The 20270-nt window shown below is 38.0% G+C and overlaps 1 protein-coding gene across 1 annotated transcript in view; it reads left to right on the top strand.

Annotated features, from left to right (window-relative positions):
• LOC131069670 (uncharacterized) overlaps positions 1-20270 on the top strand; it is a 124661-nt gene that overhangs the window by 42725 nt on the left and 61666 nt on the right. The window contains exons 2-3 of the mRNA XM_058005176.2: positions 6483-6717; positions 8908-8914. Of these exons, the coding sequence (XP_057861159.2) occupies positions 6483-6717; positions 8908-8914 (242 nt within the window). The remainder of the gene's footprint in view (positions 1-6482; positions 6718-8907; positions 8915-20270) is intronic.

Genomic DNA, 20270 nt, shown 5'->3' with positions numbered 1-20270 from the left:
ACCTTGTTTTGTTTTGATTGCAATGCTATATTTTAAGATAACCTCAATTTCTTTATTATATCCCAATCATACTTGTATTTTGATAGATTCATCCATCTATATAAAGATATTTTTTACTACCTATCATTTGAATATTGCACGACTATCCAAAATTCATATACTTTAAGTATTTCTTTTGCACTATTACATTAAAAAAAAAATGCATATTATTTATTTAGAATAAATGTGCATTACTTATATTTTGACTAGTAATAATGTTCATAGTGACCAAATAGTTTACAATATTACTATACTTGTAATTTATTATGATTTTGATTACCATTTGCAATGTCGCTACTACATTTTCCTTCAGCATTGTTGTTGTTGCCTCTATCTCATCCACTAGTACATTGTCTACTTGAATGTCCCCTTCCTCATATAGACCATATTATAATTAATATTTAATAATAATAATATTGTATAATGGCCCGTTAAGGGGCTGAGTTGGGTTCAAACCAACAAAGGATGTTCAAATGTTGAGTGGGAGAGACCCATGGAGAGATGGTGGAAAGTGAACTTTGATGGAGCCTTGAAAGGCAATCTAGGACCATCAGGGGTAGGAGTCATAGTGAGGGATTGGAAGGGTGAGTTCCTAGCGTTAGGAGCTCAGAAATTGGAAGAAGGCACAAATAACTTGGTTGAAGCTTCAACGACTTTGTTAGCATTTAGGATGTGTAAACGATTAGGTGCTCAGAAACTGCATTTAAAGGGTGATTCTTTAATTATTATTCAGGCATTAATGAAGGAGGGGATTGAGGCATGGCATCTACAAGGTTGGATTTACAATATAATTGAAGAACTAAATTTTTTTGAGGATTTTCAATTAAGTCATGTGAGGCGTTCAGAGAATGTAGAAGCTAATATACTTTCCAAATGGGCTCTTACTTTTGAAGCAGTTAGCAAATTTATAATGGAGGACTTTCAGAATGTGTTTTTTGAGGGCAACATGGGAAGTGGGCATTAATGTCATTCCAGTTGTTTTCAGTACAACTGAAAGAGGAGTGTTAGCAAAGGGCGGGGATTGTGTTATGCAATGAAGGACATTAATGATAGCTTTCAAATAACTCAAGTTTGCATTTAACATTGTCCTTATTTATCTTGAGGCTTCCTTGAGAAGGAAGCCAAAATCATTGCAAGGTTTCTTGGAAGAATACCAAATCGGAGTTGAGAAGTTGTGCAGAGGCATGAGCGAGGATTATGGAAGCCAATTTTTTGTTCCGAAGTAGGAAGAAGATTTATGCTTTCTATGGGGAAATCACCATTGGGCAACTACAGAGGATGTTTAAATTCTCAGATAAAATATTGGCTCAAAGTGCTACAATTGTGGTGGGAGGTGCTTTTGTGAGATTTTACCAAGATCAAGAGCTCAATGAAAAGTACAAAATAGAGAGACAAAATATAGAACAAGAATAAATTGTATTCTCATCAATAGATAAATGATCAATAGTGCAATAGTTATTGTTACATACAATGAATATGAGTCTGCATATATAGGCAAGGCTATATGGATATGTGAGCACACAAACATGACATGTGGCTCAATAAGAAACAAGGGTAGGTAGGAAATAGGTGTGGTAGGTAGGAGAAACAATACAATATTCCACATGAGGTGGATCACCCATCGAAGGTGGAATTATCACTCCACAATAAGTGGATATGATAAAGTAGTAACAATATCACACCATAAAAGGTGGAAATTCTCCTACACACACTATCACAATGTAGCACAAACACCCAAGTGTCTCATACCCAAACTACTATGAAATACATTTCCTAAGTAAAATTAAGTAAGGTGTAATAATATTCATGATGAATAATTATTTACACCAACACGCCCCCTTAAGTGCAACTTAGGGGAATGCACTTAAGTCTACAATGTAACTAAGCAATGCAAGATGGGTCCCGAATACGAGGCCATGTTAGGTACCCATGTACAAATGCAAATGCATGCAAACCAATGCAATGAAATCTCTCATAAAGCGGGGAAAGAGAGAAAAACCCAATGGGAAAAAACCCTCCCCCAAAAGAGAGATGAAAAGAATACAAGAGAACTTGCATAGAAGAGTGTGAGGAACAAAACCCCATGTGAGGAAAAAGTCCCCCCATATGAGAGAAGAAGAGAAGCTAGGAAGCCCCCCCTCAATGTAGAATCTGCACCAATGGTAGAAGCTCAAGAATGAATGAAGAAATTGCTCCATGAATGTCGAACAACATTCCTCCCCTTAGGAAGAAACAAAACCAAAGGTGTATCCATGAAGTCTCCCCAATCATGAAGGGAAGATGTATGAAAAAAACTCAGGATGAATGAAGTCTCTGAAAACTACTCAAGTGTCCCCATGTCGATGTTGAAAGATACCCCCTCCAAAGGTGGTGAACTGCTCCACACTGCTGAAAAAGGCACTCCAAGATCTAGTGGAGATGAATGAAGAACAATATCCAAAGACTCACATGTCTCCTCTAAGGATAAAGAGACCTCCTCCAACTGTTGTACATAAGTATCCACAATCATGTCAACCTCAAAAGAATGATCATGTAAAGAATGAACAAGAGGGTTAGAGTGCGCCCTTGCAACAATAGAAGAAGGATCATCTTCATCAAAGAGAAGATGAATATCATCAATGATGTCTCTCAAATATGCAATGCAGTATTCCACAAACAAACCTATAATATCTGTCAAGTACTCATCCCAAGAAACTGAAGCTGGAAGAAAAGGTATATCATGTTGCACTGAATCACATGAAGGCAAAAATGTCGCACTATTTGTATCATTAGGTGCACTAGGTGATCTGATATCAATAGGAGGAGATGAAACACAAGTCTCAAGAACAGGGTCACATGTGAGAATCCCCAAGTTCAAGTACCCAAAGTTCTCCTCAAAATTTGAATCATCATAAGAAGTGTGATCATCATGTGAAGAATCATCATATGTGAAATCATCCTCATCAACAAAATCTGAAAAGGAGTATAACCAAGATGCATGATCAACCACCCCAGTCGCAATGATAGCTCTAGTGTCCAATTCTCTAATGAAAACTGACTCAGGTGTGAACTCCACAATTCTCTTAGTTGCGCCATGTGTGATTTGATAGATAGAAAGGAGATTGTTTGTCAAATGTGGTACACACAACACATCATTGAAGGAGTTATCCCCAATGGCAATAGATCCTTTCCCAATCACATCCATATATGTACGATTCCCCATCAAAACCTGTGGCATGGTGCAAGGCTCAAATGTAGAGAACATAGACTGCAAAGATGTCATATGATGAGAAGCCCCTGGATCTAGAAGCCCTGAATCATGACTTGTAGTAGCATAAAGGGCTTTTCCTTTTCTTGTCCCAAAAGAGTGAGTCTTCCCACTTGTAGAAGCCATGGAGGCTTTCCTTTTCCCTTTTAAATGAGAGGAAGTAGAAGTTGATGAATCATCTTTCTTGTAGACATTAGGCAATTCAATGTTGTGCTTTTTGAGGATATGTGTGAGCTCATCAATCTTCTTAGAATGGAAACGACACTCCTCATGACCAACCTTTTTACAATAAGCACAAGTAGGTCTCTCCCTCTTTGGTGAATTGTCCCTCTTGGAAGAGGATGAATCTCCTTGTTGTGGAGAAGGTGGTGCTTTGTCCTTAGGCTTTGATTGCCATTTCTTCTTGTTGGAGTTGTCCTTTCCTTGATTTCATTTATTCCCTTGATTTGCCACTAATGCTTGAGACTTAGAAGTCTTAAGAATTCCCATGCTTATCAACTTAGTTTGCTCCATCATCAAAATTTTGGCGAAAGCATCAAATGTAGGCATTGTGTAGCTTGAACCCATTGTCACCCTATGGGTTTGGAAACTAGAAACAAATGTTGCATATTCTTGTGGAAGTTTGTCCATCAAATTGAAGATCAATTGAGTATCCTTCTTATCAATGCCACATTCCTTGAGTTGTTCCCTCAACTCTTTTGCCTTAGTGACATAATCTTATATAGTATCAAAGTTCTTGGGATCTAACATGGTGAGATCACTATCAATTTGATATCCCCTAATCTCATCAAATTGACCATATAAGCCTTGAAACTTTTGTCAAGCATCCTTGATTAGAGTACATTTCTCAATATGAGAAATGAGATCCTTTGATACATACTTTCTTAAGGTACCAATTGCCATGATATTTTTAGTGGTCCAATCCAAGTGACCAATGGGATCGGCCTTAGGATCAGTGGGAGCAACAATAGTTCCATCAATATAATGAGTTAGTCCTTTTTCCATAAGTTTACTCCATGCATCAATTTTCCAAGTAGCATAATTATGAGGAGTTAAGAGAGGAAATTTAGGAGAACCCACAACAGAAAAAGGAAGGAAAACAAGAGCACAAAAGCACAAGAGACACCCCCCCAAATGCAATCAATCAAAGTACCCCCCCAAAATGATGATTTTGGCACTTTATATGTAGTGCGTGTACAATAGGCCACTTGCAAACAATGGCAAGGTGGACTTCTGATTTTGTTTTACAACTACCCCAATAGGTTGAGAACTACAATGCAAAAGACCAGCAAGATAGATATATGCAATACAAGTGCCAAACTGGCCAAAAAAGACCATATGTTGAAAGTACATTTTCTACCCAAAATTGCTGCAAACTAATAGAATATTATGAGAGTAGACAAAAAATTATGCACTTTCAAAAAAAAATGGCACCTGAAAAGGAGTTTGTATGAGCCCAAACAGAGTCCTGGAAGTTGCAAAGATGGGGATTGGACAGGTACAGTCACCAAAAGTTGAGATTTATGAAAAAATTTGTCCATCAAAATCAGAAAATAATGCCACCAAGAGAAAGTACACAAAATTATAGCCCATTTCAAAAAACATTGCACCCAAAAAGGAGCAAAAATGAGCAAGCTATGGCCATTTGAAGTTGAACTACAAAATCAAAAAGCTCAATGGAGGGGGTCTACAAAATTTTCAAAAAATGACGACATCAGCAAAACACGAGGTTAAATTTGATGGTCATCTAGTCGTCGTGAAAACTTCACCTCCCTGTTGACCGGGCGTCTGTACCGTACGGACTGACACGTGTCGAAATATGATTCATTGAAAAAGGTTGACGTGGCAGTATGGTCGAGTGGCGTGGGGTACGAAACTGGTGAAGTGGTGCTAACGTGGCATGCTGATGTGGCAACCAACTAGGCTGCTAATTGTACAAATTGGTTTATGTGGTGTTTGAGATATGACAGGAGACTGTGTGGCAGGGTGGCCCATGTGGCTATCGAGCTAGCAGAGGTGTCCAATCAGCGATTGATGGTGGATGCATGGCACTGTAGAGATGTGTGGCAGCGGGGCGGCAGTTGTCGAGGCTAGTTGACGGGGCCAGTTGCTGAAGCAAGCCAGTTGCCAGAGGGAGCCGTTGTCGGGAGGCACCCGACGAGAAGGCAAAAAACAGTCGGGAGGTCATCGGGAAGCGATGCCGGAAAGTCGGGAGATGTTGTCGGAGCAGGAGTGATCGTGGCCACCAGAGCAGGAGTTATCATGATCACCGGGATATTCTACAAATGACGGCGTAGGGAACGGTCGGCATGGAATAGGCGGGACAACACGATGAAAAATCTACAAGGTACGACCAATGCGAGAGTGGGGTCAACATACCCCCCCTGCAAAAAAAGATTTTTTTTCTGCGAATAATAAAATGGGATTTTTGTAGAATTTTTTTTTTTTTTAAATTTCCGAAAAATCTATACCATACCATTCAAATTGAGCAAAATTTGACTTTCACCAAAATAGGCCAAATTTATACTCAAAATTCATGGAAATGACTACCCAGATGCAATGGCAAGGTCGGATCTGGTCTAGGATGCCTCCAAAAGATGCTACTCCTCAGATATGCCTCTTGACTTCGCAATAATGCCTCTCAAGGATGAATCAATGATGCTCTAATTGCTCTGATACCATCTGAGATTTTGCCAAGATCAAGAGCTCAATGAAAAGTACAAAATAGAGAGACAAAATATAGGACAAGAATAAACTGTATTCTCATCAATAGATAAATGATCAATAGTTCAATAGTCGTTGTTACATACAATGAATATGAGCTTGCATATATAGGCAAGGCTATATGGATATGTGAGAACACAAACATGACATGTGGCTCAATAAGAAACAAGGGTAGGTAGGAAATAGGTGTGGTAGGTAGGAGAAACAATAAAATACTCCACATGAGGTGGATCACCCACTGAAGGTGGAATTATCACTCCACAATAAGTGGATATGATAAAGTAGTAACAAGATCACACCATAAAATATGGAAATTCTCCTACACACACTATCCCAATGTGGCACAAACACCCAAGTGTCTCATACCCAAACTACTATAAAATGCATTTCCTAAGTAAACTTAAGTAAGGTGTAATAATATCCATGATGAATAATTATTTACACCAACAGCTTTTAATATGCTCAAGTCCAGGTATAAAATGAAGATGGATGTTTTCTCGCTCATCATGGCGTGGGGTTTGGAGTTGGAAGAAACCACTGCAACGGTGAGAAGAGTAATGCAGACAATAGGGCATGATGACTTTTTGGTAGGGATGGACTCCCTTTTACAATGGGCAGAGTTGGGTGTGGGTTTTGATGCACGGGAGGGATTGGAGACAGATGCAAACGGTGGAAATGTTGGTTTCCATTTTTTAGGTGGGCGAGAGGTATGTGCAAATTTAATCGCAAAGAGGAAGCTAGGCATGGTTGGGACACACTAAAGATGGTGGTGGAAATAAAGGAGTTGGATGAGCTCATTGCACATGCCAAGGCAGAAGCCAAGGGAAAATCGAGACGAGTATTGCGCCCTCGAAAGCCAAAGGTGGTGGAAAACCAAGATATAGGGGTGTTGAGGTGTAGGTGTCGGAGGAAAGTCTAGTGAGTGGTAGTTTTTTCTGTTTCATTGTGATGTCATGTCTCCTTTTGATTTATCTATATAGACTATGTTAATTTGGGGGCTTGTGATGCAAGCAGATGGTTTCTTTTTGGGCATTTACAAAAGGAAAGTCGAGTAGGTTTTTTGTAGTATGATGTGCTATTGGCAGAATTGCCTTTTTTGTAGGATCAAATAATTGGGTTGAAGGATGGACTTTATATATGAAATTTTTCTTTTAGATATCAATATAAATTTGATTATTATCAAACAAAAAAAATAAAATTATTATTATATTATTATATATAATTATAATAATATTATTATTATATTATAATAATATTATTATTATATTATAATAATATTATTATTATATTATAATAATATATTACATATTTTTTCTTATTAAATCTATGTGATCACCCTATCCTTCCACCACTTAAAAAAGGAAAATAATATCCAAAAGAAATCATTCTTAAAATCTAAACAGTTTTTAATTTAGAAAGAAAAAAAAAATCAAGAAAAATTTTTGGTGTACATTTCTTCACTAAAAAAATCTCTTTTAAAATACAAGTTCTTACACTTTAAAATGTATTTTAAAAGGTCATGTAAATAATTTTTTAAAACACAAACATCCCATTTTATTTTTTAGATTAAAAAGAAATCATATATTTATATCTCTTTTTGCTTTCTTTTTTATGCCTTCAAAAGTCTCATTTTAAAACGCAGGTTCTCAACGTTTTAAGAGGAAATTATGTAAATAATTTCTAAAAACAAAATGCCCCATTTTCTTTCTAGATATATTTGGATCCTTTATTTTTACATTAAATGGAAATTAGATATTTCTATCCTTTTTATCTTTATTTTTTTGGTGTTTTTTCGATGTCATTCTCTAAAAAATATATTTTTTAAATTCGTATTTACCACTTTATGCAATTTTTAAAGCCTTTCGCTTCTAGTGCAAGAGGCTTTGAGATTGTAACATTGATTTTAATTATATAACATTAGTGTTTTGAGATTGTAGCATTGATTTTAATAATATAACATTAGTGTCTAAAAAAATATTTTTATTGTTTGATCTTTATCAAACATGTCTCTAGAAATCTCAAATATAATGTGGAGGGAATATTTATACTAACCTTTATTTATCATCATGATGCAAATTTGAAATTACTTTGGTAGAAATGATTATAATTGAATTAATATGTGATCCTGATAAAAAATCATCAATTGATAGTTTTCATACCAAGTCCAATAGTATTACCTATTCAATTTGGGTTGAAATAATTGAACTAAAATGCCAATAAGAAATGTATTGGTCTTTTAGTAACTTCAAATGATGAATGGCATTCCCATCAATATCATAGAATTTAACATGTAATAATGTTGGTGTGATTTGCATGGACATGAAACCTTGACCATCATGAAAGAATCTTACACACATCGTGTTTGTTGATCCGCAAATTCCTCTTTATGCTTTGGATCCTCCCTCACTTGTCAAAACTCTATTGGACTACACCATTACAATCAAATATGTCAAATGAATGCTTACAAAAGAATATTGTAGTGTTACAAGTTGCATCATAAACTATATTAATTGTAAAGGCCTTAGAAAATTTTAAGCAAATGCAATTGGCAAATGCCAATATCAAAATTGTGACTAATGATACAACCATTCCTATCTAGGCTAAATAAGAGATTTGGAAGTCATCTACCATAAATAAAGCTATGCTACCAAAGACTCAACAAAACCATATAGAGTTTCATCTCTCCAACTCATAGATGCCTAGAGCTGTGAGAACCAAAAAAAACAAATATTATGTGAGCATAAATTGGTGCTAGTCACACATGAAGACTTTCCATGTCTGTGAAAGATGAATTTGTGATGAAAATTCATGAATGACTTCATAAAATATAGAAGATTGATGTAGGATATAAGGTGGTGTTTTTGTTTAAATAACTTCCATTTTTCTTATTGATGCAGGATATAAGTAGGTACTTTTTGTTTTTGATTAAGTGAAAAGCAGGTTTTGAAGGGTCCCTGAAACCCTTTACAACAAGTTATAAAATACATAAAACATTTAAAGTCCACCTAGATAGAACAAAACATGAAAAAGAGACAGCAGGCAGAGACAAAAAGTCAGTAAGAGCACCAAAAGAAATAGAAGGACAACACAGAAGCACCTAAGGGACAACCACGATGAACAGACCTAAGAATTATTGTTGAGAAGCTCCACAACTTCTTGCTCTAGTTGGACCATTGAGGCAGCAACACTCTTTAGATCCTCCAGCTCCTTGGCTTAATGTGTCATCTTCCTCGTACGTGCCCGGGTTCTTTCACCATGTCTAGTAGCCCCACCCTCAAGGGTCGAAACCTTATCCTCAACAATATATATTGTGTTCTTATCTTGGTGGATCTGTTCCAATTTGCTAGTTATCACACCGAAGCTATTGAAAGAGGCTTTCAGAATTTTTTGGCTTTGTTCTCCAATTTTCTTTAGGGTATTCTCATGACTAAGAACCCTCTTCTCCAATTCATTGAACCTACCCTCCACAACCTTTAATTGAGAGCCATACGCTCCAATGATAGCCTTCGTATCGCTGATGGCTTTTGTCAATTCATTCAGGTAATTAGGTAGGGTACTGAGATTACTTGTCCCAACAGCTTCTAAAGTATCCACTTTACTGAAATATTTCGCCTGCTTATTCTTCAAACTATCCATCTCCGAATAGACCCATTCAATAACCTTGTAAAACTCCATCATCCCACTCTTCATGGTATGCAACATGGTAATAGGAGAATTGTTGCTGCCTTTGTTGAACTCTGGAAAGGCAATAGTATTATCCAGGGTCTCAACATCAGCAACAATAGCTTTATCATTGGGAGGCAGAGTCTCACCTTCCATCACCATCTTCCCTTCTTTCTCTTCATCACAAATTTGTTTATTAGGGTCCAGAGGAGTAGATTGGACTTTATAGGTACCTTCCTCCTTCTCCGGGCTGATATCAGTAATGAGAGAACTCCACTTATTTTTCTTCTTAGGCGGTGGGGTAACATAATCACTTTCAGTCTCCATCCCCTCATCATCCTCATCATCTTCTTCAAACCAACTATCCTCCTCTTGTACCTTAATCCTATTTCTTTTAACCTCTTTTCCAACTATCTTTTTTCCTGACCTAGAAGCCATATCTTTATCCTTCTCCTTACCAGTACCTTTAGCAAAGGTAACCCTATCAAAATCATCTTCCAACTCAATATCAAACCCCTCATCTTCACTATCATTTGAGTTTTCAGACTCATCTTCTAAGTCTGCAAGATTAGTGATATAATGTTGCATAGAGGAGGTCTTGACATGGTTGTATAGGAGCAACATTAACCCTTCATGCATGGGAGGGTTGCTATCTGGATTAGCCCTAAAATCCTTTATGCTAGTGTTTAAGGAGATAAACAAGTAGAAGGGAATAGACACCAAATCTTTATGAAGGAAGTGATTCAAGAGCACAAAAGGATAACCATAGACACAAGAATATCTACCACCTAGAGTAACATATTGCATCTCAACAAACAAAACCCATCTCCATACCTTTTTAATCATCTTCGGCGAGTAGTAGGTCTTACTGGATTTCACCAGCTTGGCTTTCTTAGATTCTTCCTTCGAGAATCAGTTAATGACAACCTCTATGAGCTTTCTGTCTCTGTAAAAAAAAATTCCTTCCACTAGCATCCCATTGACTTACGCAATCATCCCTTCAACAATTTCTACCTTTCTTTCACCTATGGTAATTTTTCCCTCCTTCCAATTCTTCTGGAATATTCTGGTAACGGTAGGGTTTTTACCAAGAATTCGCTCCATATACCCTGTCATTTTAATAGTCTTCAAAATAGCCCACGCTTTTGGCTTCTTCTTCGTCTTCCATTCCTCACAAGAAAGTGGCTCTATCCTTTTCCTGTTACCTCCCATAGAGTCAACGATAGAATTTCTCCCTCCCTTCACAAAGTAGAATAGGGAAGAAACAAAGATCAAAGTGCATAGTAGGGAAGCCCTCAAAATAGAAATGGGCACCCAAAAAGTGTGCAAAGTCTTGTCTACATTGAACGCTAGCTCAATCTTTGAGTGCCACTCTTTCTGACTCATTATGGCAACTTTCATTGATAAGTACGTTGTAATCATCACTTATCACTCCCTCTTTTCCATGCACTATGTCATAAATAAGGATGGCGCAGGCCTCGTGAGGAAGATCCAGCTCACCTTTCCAGCAAATCATGTGATCAGCATAGACAACCATGTTGGCGGCCCAATCAACCATAGTATTGGTCTCTCTATAACTATGAGAGATAACACACTGCTCAAAGGACTTAATAATCTCCTTGGATTGAGATATAATATTTTTAATGGTCCATGACGAGGATGATAGACAATTTAGGCATTTAACAATGTTATTATAATCTCCCTCAAACCAAACTTTATTAAACCCCAAAGATTTAGAAAGGGAAAGGGCTTGATAAGCTGCCATGGCTTCAGCTAAGGGGTTGTTCTAGGATCCCATGGAGAGCGCCACCACTACAATACAATAGCCTGCTTCATTTCTTATCACTCCCCCACACCCAGTCGGCCCTAGGTTTCCCTTGGCTGCCCCATCAAAATTAGCTTTGATCCAACCAGTCGGAGGAAAAGACCACTTACTACTTTTTCTCTTATCCTTCTTATCACCTTTGTCTATAGATGCAAAAACATTCCAATTATTGAATAGATCCAATTCAACCTTGCTCCTAAAAAGAAGAGGCTTTCCATCAACTTTCAGATTTTCCACAATGGCCCGCTTAATTTTAGTAAACACCACTTCAGGAGAGGAAAAGGAGTCTCTTAATATTTTGTTGTTCCTTTCTTTCCAAATTCACCATGCCACATGAGGCAAAATGAGGTCTCATAGATGTTTGATGGAGTTGTTTAAGGAAATTTATGTACAACCAATGAAACACTCTTGAATAGAAGCAGGAAAGACCCAATTCAAATTCCATAGCTGCAAAATCTACAACCAAATAGCATAAGAGAAGGGATATTGGATAGCGATATGGTTAACATTTTCATCCTCATTAAGGAAAAGGTAGCACCTATTGGGTAGATGGAAGCCTCTTTTGCAGAGATTATCAGTGGTAAGGATTTTATTTTGTGGAAGGATAAAAAAAAATAGACCACGAATCCAAGCTTTAGACCAGCAAGGGGATGGATCAAGAGAATGGGACAACAAAAGAATAGCAGAAGCCACTGAGTAACCACTAGAAGAAGTACCAACCCAAATGATTCTATCCTCAAGCAATGGGTCTACCAAAACATAATTAAGCAAAACCATGACAGGGTTAAGAAATGGATCTATGGAATTCAGATTCACCTAGTGATTATCCCTCTAGTAATCAGCCACCTTAGTACCAAATATGGCCTTGCACATAGAGATAAAGGGAGAAAAACAATCCTTACTGGAAAGGGGGGTCTCCAACTGTTTATGGTGAAAATGGATACAATAATAACAAGATTGAAAGGCTAAATGAATTCAACCACAAAAACCCTAGCCTAACAACAACAAAGATCCACCATAACATATGAAGATTACCTAAGACAATGCAAATAAAACAAAATCACAAAGATTATACCATCACATGTCCAATAGGGTTTTGATCTCCATTCTTCCTATCTCCATTGATCTTGCTTGATATATTTGCTCTCAGATTTTTAGGTGCACAAGAGCTCAACAAAGAACGGAATGTGGTTGCAAGTAGGATCGTAATGTAGCCAAGTCTTCAAGATTAGTCATTAGGCTTTGATAATGAAGAAGGCATCTTCTTAAATAGAAGACACAATAAGAAATGGAGGGATAAGATTGAGAGGTGTAAAAAGGAGGTCGGCTAGGATTAGAGGGTAGGTAGAAGAAATAATAAAATAATGAAAGAGGTAGGTAGTGTAGGAATTAAGAGATGAATGACATGTGTCATGTGTAGAAAAAGCTAATGAATTAATTAAATAAATAAAGATTTATTTAATTAATAGAAGAAGTAGGATAATTAAATAAATTAAATATTTATTTAATTTAGGAAAGGGATAATTTAAATAAATAAATGTATTTATTTAAATGAGAAATAAGGCTAGAAGAGGATAAATGAATTACTTAAATAAATAAAGATTTATTTAATTAATAGAAGAATTAGGCTTAGATAATTAAATAAATAAAATATTTATTTAATTAGACTGGACAATTTTGGATGTCTACATTTTGCCCCTCTTTGAGACAATGCGGCTTGTCGCGTTGTTTCAAAGAAGATAAGATGAACTGATACAGAGTTGTAGTTCTTGTGCTAGTGCATGTATGAGGTCTCCATGAATTTGACATTGCTTACATTTCTTGACAAACTGATATGAGTCTTTTTCCATATTGGGCCAGTAATATCCAGTCCTGATGAGTTTCTTGGCCAAGGTAGGACCACTAGCATGTGGACCACATATCCCTTCATGCACTTCACGTAACGCAATCTGAGCTTTGTCGCTTTCTAAACATCTAAGAAGAGTGCCATCTAGACCTCGTCGGTATAGGATATCAGCTAAAATGACATAGCGAGAGGATTGGCGAATGAAAGTGCGACGTTGGTTGTTTGATAGATCAGGAGGTAAGGTATTGTCACGAAGATATGTGAATATGGAACCATATAACTGGGATTCGGGACCAACAATGCATATCATTTCAATAGGAGTGATCTCATATGAAGGAATCAACAGGTTGTCCACTAAGAACTCATAGCAGGTTTCATTTTGAGGTAGATCAATCAGTGAAGCAATTGTAGCCATGGCATCTGCAACACGATTCTGTTCTCTTGGTATCTGCTCAAAATCTATCTTTATGAAGCGTTGTTTCAAATCATCCACCAGTTGCTTGTAAGGCATTAATTTTTTATCTTTTGTTTGGTAATCATCAGTTGCTTGATGGATGACAAGTTGAGAATCCCCAAAAACATGAAGTTCCTGGATCTTCCACTGAACTGCAATTCGTAATCCAGTTGTTAATGCCTCATATTCCGCTATATTGTTAGTGCAAGGAAATGATAAGCGGTATGATTTTGGTATAGAATCTCCTTGAGGAGTTATGAAGAGAATACCAGCGCCTGCCCCATGCTGTGTGTATGAGCCGTCAAAGTATAGTTGCCATGGCCTTGCATGTGATATTGTTAAAATGGATTCATCTGGAAATTCTGAATTTAGAGGAACATCATCAATCATGGGGGCATCTGCTAATTGATCCACGATGGCTTGTCCTTTTATTGCTTTTCTGTCCACATACTCGATGTCGAATTCACTAAGGATCATTACCCATTTGGCTAGTCGCCCAGTAAGTGTTGCTTTATTAAGAAGATATTTTAAGGGATCAATTCTTGCAATCAACTTAGTCTTATGAGTGAGCATGTAATGGCGTAATTTCTATGAAGCAAAGACCACAGTGAGACATGCACGCTCGATTGGTGTGTAGTTTAGCTCATATCCCACCAATGTGCGACTGATATAGTATACTGCTTTTTCCTTGCCGTCAGCAATTTGTTGTGCTAGGAGTGCCCCTAGTGCTGTTGGAGTAGCTGATATGTATAGTAGCAAAGGCTGATCTGGAACTGGTGGCATTAGAACTGGCGGATTCAAGAGATAATCTTTGAGCATCTGAAAAGCTTGTTGACAGTTATCATCCCATTTGAACTTGATATTTTTATGTAGCAGGTGCTGAAAAGGATTACACTTATCTGCAAGTTGGGCTATGAATCTTCATATAGACTGGAGTCTCCCTTGTAAGGATCTAAGTTGACTGATATTTCTGGGTGGCGGCATGTCCAAGATAGCCTTGACTTTTGCTGGATCGGCTTCGATTCCTCTTTTGGATACAATGAATCCTAGGAGCTTCCCGAAGGTTACTCCAAAGACACATTTCTTGGGGTTTAATCTTACTTTGTATTTTTCCAACCGATCAAAGACAACTGAAAGTATGTCCAAATGTGTATCTCTGTCTATTGATTTACCCAAGAGATCGTCAACATAATCTTCCACAGTTATGTGCATGAGATCATGAAAGATAGTAGTCATTGCTCTTTGATATGTAGCACCTGCATTTTTTAGCCCAAAGGGCATGACATTCCAACAGAAAGTTCCCCATGGACAAGTGAATGATGTTTTGTGTTGATCCTCGGGTGCAATCCTTATTTGATTATAACTAGAAAATCCATCCATTAATGATAACATTTCATGACCTGCTGTGAGATCAACGATCAAGTCAATATTTGGTAATAGGAAGTCATCTTTTGGACAAGCTTTGTTGATGTCTCTGAAATCTGTACATATTCTGATGTTGCGATCTGGTTTACTAACAGGTACTAAGTTGGAGATCCATTCAGGATAATCAATTGGGTGTATGAATCCGACATCCAATAACTTCTCCAGCTCTGCTTTGACTAGTAATGCCACTTGTGGGTGCATTTTTCTTAATTTCTGTTTCACTGGCTTTGCCCCCGGTTTGACTGTCAAATGATGCATTACCAAATCCGGATCTAGTCCAGGCATATCAGCGTATGACCATGCAAAGTTGATTTGTCGTTCCTTGAAGAAGCTTATGAATTTTGACCTTTCGGACTCTGTCAATGATTGAGCCAGGAATATGTTGTGTGGAACCTCTTCTGTACCAATGTTTGTTTTGATAGTATCCTCTACCAACATGGATGACTTTTCCTCATACGAGGCTGGGAGAATGTTGAGCCTTCCATCTTTGAGTGCCTCAGAGAGGTTTTCGCCCTCAGATACGTCCTTTCTTTTTACTTTTTTGGGATCAGATAGCGCCACAGTGTGGTTTTCGCCGTAAGACCCTTGATTTGTTCTTATTTTCACATTTTTGCGACTAGAAGGTCCGACACCCTCACCAAAATATGCCATGTTGTTGAGTTCTATGGTGTATCCTGCTTTGTGGTCCCCAGGGGGAAGATCATCTCGTATGCCAAGGTAGTCAATAATAGCTTCGTCATTTTGAAATGTGTCAAATTATGCTGGTCCTTCATAATCCCAGTCAATGAGTTGGTGGTGAACAAGGGGAAGGCCTTTGATGTTTTCAGAGTTTGCAGGGCTAAGAGTGAAGATGTGGTTATATTCAGGTATATCAAGGCAATCGTCGAGGTCATCGATGGCACTCTCCTCATCAGTTTCGATCATGAGCGAATCCAAATTGTCGTCACTAGTAGCACATTCTGGGACAGGTGTTCTCATCCTATGTGATTTCGACCTAGAACCTTGAGAGGAAGACTGTGCGGAATCCTTATGGTTTGTTTCTTGACCAACTCTGAACTTTTTATAAAATTCCTCTTCTTCTGTGGGTTCATCTAGCTCTCTGAATGTCTTGGTGAGCTCATAGTCACTGGAGGATTTGTCTGAACCCCATTCCCATTCGTTGGAATCAGTGGAATAGCGATCCTATTGTTGAACTTTGGCAATTTTGATTTGTGATGTCTTTTCTGTCCTTTTAGTATGGATCTTGGAAGTCAGAAAACCAAGTCCCTTCGAGTGTTCCCTTTTTGCAATCAATTCAGGTTGTAAGGGCTCCATAACGCCTTCTTTGCGTAACCCAAGAGGGCTTTTTCCATCATACCCGAATTTTTGTAGAATCTTGAAGCCTTTGCCATATTTCTCACAGGGTATATTGATCTGATTTTGTGTGTCATCTTCAATGTCTTTGTAGAGCATTTTGTATAAACCTTCCTCTTCTAGCTCGCCCCATATTTGAAAGGTAGTAGGATCCCATTTGAATACCATGATGGATATTTGCTTGTTAGGATGTGGCCTTCCATATTCTTTTGGAGAGCTCATGACTTGTCGTAAATACATGGTCTGATTTAAAGTGTATTCTCCCATGCCTTTGTCCTGAAATTTGCCTTTAAGTTCACCTTGTTTTGATGTCGAAGGTTTCAATGACTCAGGGTCAATGTATGCCGAAGAAGGAATAGCTTCACGATTACTAGGAATGATGGTCTCAGTATGTGATCTCAGGTTGTTGCAATATATGAACGGATTAGGATCACCGTTAACTGTTACCTCGACTCCGTTATGAGGAAACTTAATGCATTGATGATATGTCGATGGGACTGCCCTCATTTCATGAATCCAAGGACGTCCTAGCAATATATTATAAGTGAGATCTAGATCTAGGACCTGACAAACCACATCCTTTGTGACTGGCCCAATTCTTAAAGGTAAGGTGATTGTGCCCTTGGATGAGCGTTCTTCATCGTCATATGCCTTGATGGTGATTTGATTTGTTGAATTCACAGCTTTATCAGAATATCCCAATTGTTTAATGGTGCTCAATGTACAAATGTTTAGACCTGCTCCTCCATCTATCAGGACTCGCTTTATTCGATGTTTGTGTATGAAGGCTTCAACATGTAGTGGTGCATTATGTGGCTGACTTACGGAGGCGTCATCGGCTTCTGTGAATGTAAGGGAGTGTGGAATGGAAAGGTATCCCACCATGGCTTGAAACTGGTCCACGTTCAGATCAGTAGGAACAACAGTGTCTCTCAAGATTTTGTCAAGAATAGCTTTATGAGCGGGGGATATACGTAAGAGCTCAAGGATGGAAATGAGCGTGGGTGTCTTCCCTAACTATTCTACAAGGTCATACTCAGGCTTGGTTGATGAAGAAGTGGTATTTTTAGTGGAGGCACCTGGCAACGTAATTTTACCTCGACGAGTTGTAACATGACATTCAGAGGTAGGTTCGAAAGAAGATCCAACACCTCTTAGGACAATCTTGGGTCTCTGAGGAGGATTCTCAGGGTTTTTGTTCTTGATGGTAATAGTAGAGATATGATTGTCCATCGAGATATGATTGATAGTTGAATCATAGTTGTAGGGTGCTCTAGTATAGTTGGCCTGATCATCTGTGACTTTGGCTTTTCCCTTGTCATGCTTTGGGAATGGTTCCTTAAACATCTCATGTTCTTGATTGGATGAGTGTCCTTCAATCTCAATATCACCTCTATCAATGAGATCTTGCACAATGTTCTTCAGTCGATGGCAATTTCCTATCTTATGACCCTTGCTTTTATGAAATTCACAATACTCATCATCATTCCACCAATTTGGTTTGACCTTTGGTTCATATGGAGGAAAATCTGGAACTGTAATTACCTTGTTTGCCACAAGCTTTTTGAAGACTGATTCAAGTGGTTCTCCCAATGGGGTGTACTTCCTTCATGGTCTAGAAGTTGTTTGAGTATTTACTTGATTGTTTGTAGAACTTGATCCCGAAAAGATGAATTTGGGTCGCACTGTATTGGCATCAACAACACCATCATTGACTGTGTTCTTGTTTTTATTCCAAAATCTTGGCTTGTCTTTTCCTTTAAAGTCGTCTTTGTTTTCCTTGAATATCTTAATGACTCCTTGCTCAATTAGGACCTTTTCTGTTGCTAAGCCTTTTTCAATGACATCCTTGAAGGTGGACAAACAAGCTTTCCTTAGATCATAGCCAATGTCCTTGTTAACATTTTGAGTGAACATTTCTACCATTTGTTTCTATGGAATTTCACAAGAGCATCTGCTAGCTAGATTTCTCCATCTTTGCAAAAATGATGCAAAAGATTCTCCTTCTTTTTGCTTAGTATTGCACAAAGTAGTGATTGAGATATCTGTCTCTATATTGTAGGAGAAATGTTGAATAAATGCCTCTGCTAAGTCACCCCATGACTTAATACCAGGTGGTAGTTGAGAGAACCATTCCATAGCTTGATCACCTAAGCTTTGTGGGAACAATCTCATCAAATATGTTTCTTCTGCCGCTACCTCAATGCAAGCTGTGAAAAATTGTCTTATGTGTGCCTTGGGGTCCCCTTTTCCTCTATACTTGTCAAATTTAGGCGTCACAAAGTGTGCAGGAAATGGAGGCATTGGAATGCTCTTGTCAAATGGATAAGGACATATGTCTCTCATTGTGTATGTTGGTTTTGGCGTATTTATGTCCTCCATTTTCTTTGGTAAATCTCTGATTTGTTGTTCCAAATTGTTCTTAGGTGGAGATCGACTTCTTGAAGCATACCCCATGTTTGAAGCACCAATTGTAGGAGGAGCATATTGCATGTATGGATGATATTGATCATACACATGTTCATATGGAGGAGGTCTATATTGATGCGGCATATAGGGAGCACTTGGTACAGCTTCATGTTGAGGAACCCCATATCTATTTTGTGCATATATACCATATTCTACAGGCATGTCATGTTCTATTGTGTTGCCCCCAAATTTGACACGGGGTTTCCTTGTGTCCAAATTTTGAGCATGCCTCTGAATATCCAATTGTTTTGGTTGATCCATAGCTTGAGCATATCTATCTGCATAAGGCTTCCACAATGGTCTACGAAGGTAAGTATCATACGTTTGAGCATGTGTATGCGGGACTTCTGGTTTTTGAAGCAAAGCTGATGGTGATTCAGGTACCATATGTGGTCCTCTATTTCCTCCACTATTAGGTCTCCTTTGATCCATGTTGGAATGAGTTTGTTGCAAAGGTCGGTTTTCCATAAGTTGAGACATGTCAAAATCATGAGGTATCTTGGCTCCACTTTGTGCCATCATGTGTAAAAAGTATTGTCTATCCCTCCTCATTATTTCTTCAACCAATCTATTGAAATGGGGATTCATAATGGATTCTTCTACATCTGTTGAATGTATTGAAAAGTTGTCCACATTGTCATTGTGTGTAGCATTGTTGTTTGTAGTGTCTGCGTTTTCCACATTTGGAATGTTTCTATAAACATCCATGTCAGGCAATGTAGTGTGCTCAGGATTGAAAAATAAATCATTGTCATACTCATAAGAACTCATGTTTGCGGACTCTTGAGCCTCTTTAGCTTTTCTCCTAGATTTTTGAAGACAGGTTTCAACCATGAACTAGGTATTGACCAAGATGTGAGAGACTAGATGAAAAATGGAAAGAGTATGGAAGACCAAGAGTTGTATGGAGTGTAAATGAATCTGAGGTGTACTTGCAATGTCCAAAGTGTAAGACCAAGTATGTATGTAGTAGAGTAGGTGTGACTTCCAAAGAGAGGATAGTTTCTCTTGATGAGGTAAGTTGACCTTGACTCTAAGTAAGACCAAATGAGACCCAAAGGTAAGAAACCTTGATGAGGGACCACTTAGCAAAGTGTTGTTGTATGTAGTGTGTTTGACAAAGTATGATGAGGACAAGCAAGTGACCTTTTGACTCAAGTTTAGACAAGTGTGAATGTAAAGCAAGATGTGAAGCAATGATGGACTATGTGAGACCCAAAGACAG

Source organism: Cryptomeria japonica, chromosome 11 (genome assembly GCF_030272615.1).
Source record: "Cryptomeria japonica chromosome 11, Sugi_1.0, whole genome shotgun sequence".
NCBI lineage: Eukaryota > Viridiplantae > Streptophyta > Pinopsida > Cupressales > Cupressaceae > Cryptomeria > Cryptomeria japonica.
The sequence above is the reverse complement of the archived record's forward strand: the minus strand, read 5'-3'. Positions and strand labels throughout refer to the sequence as shown.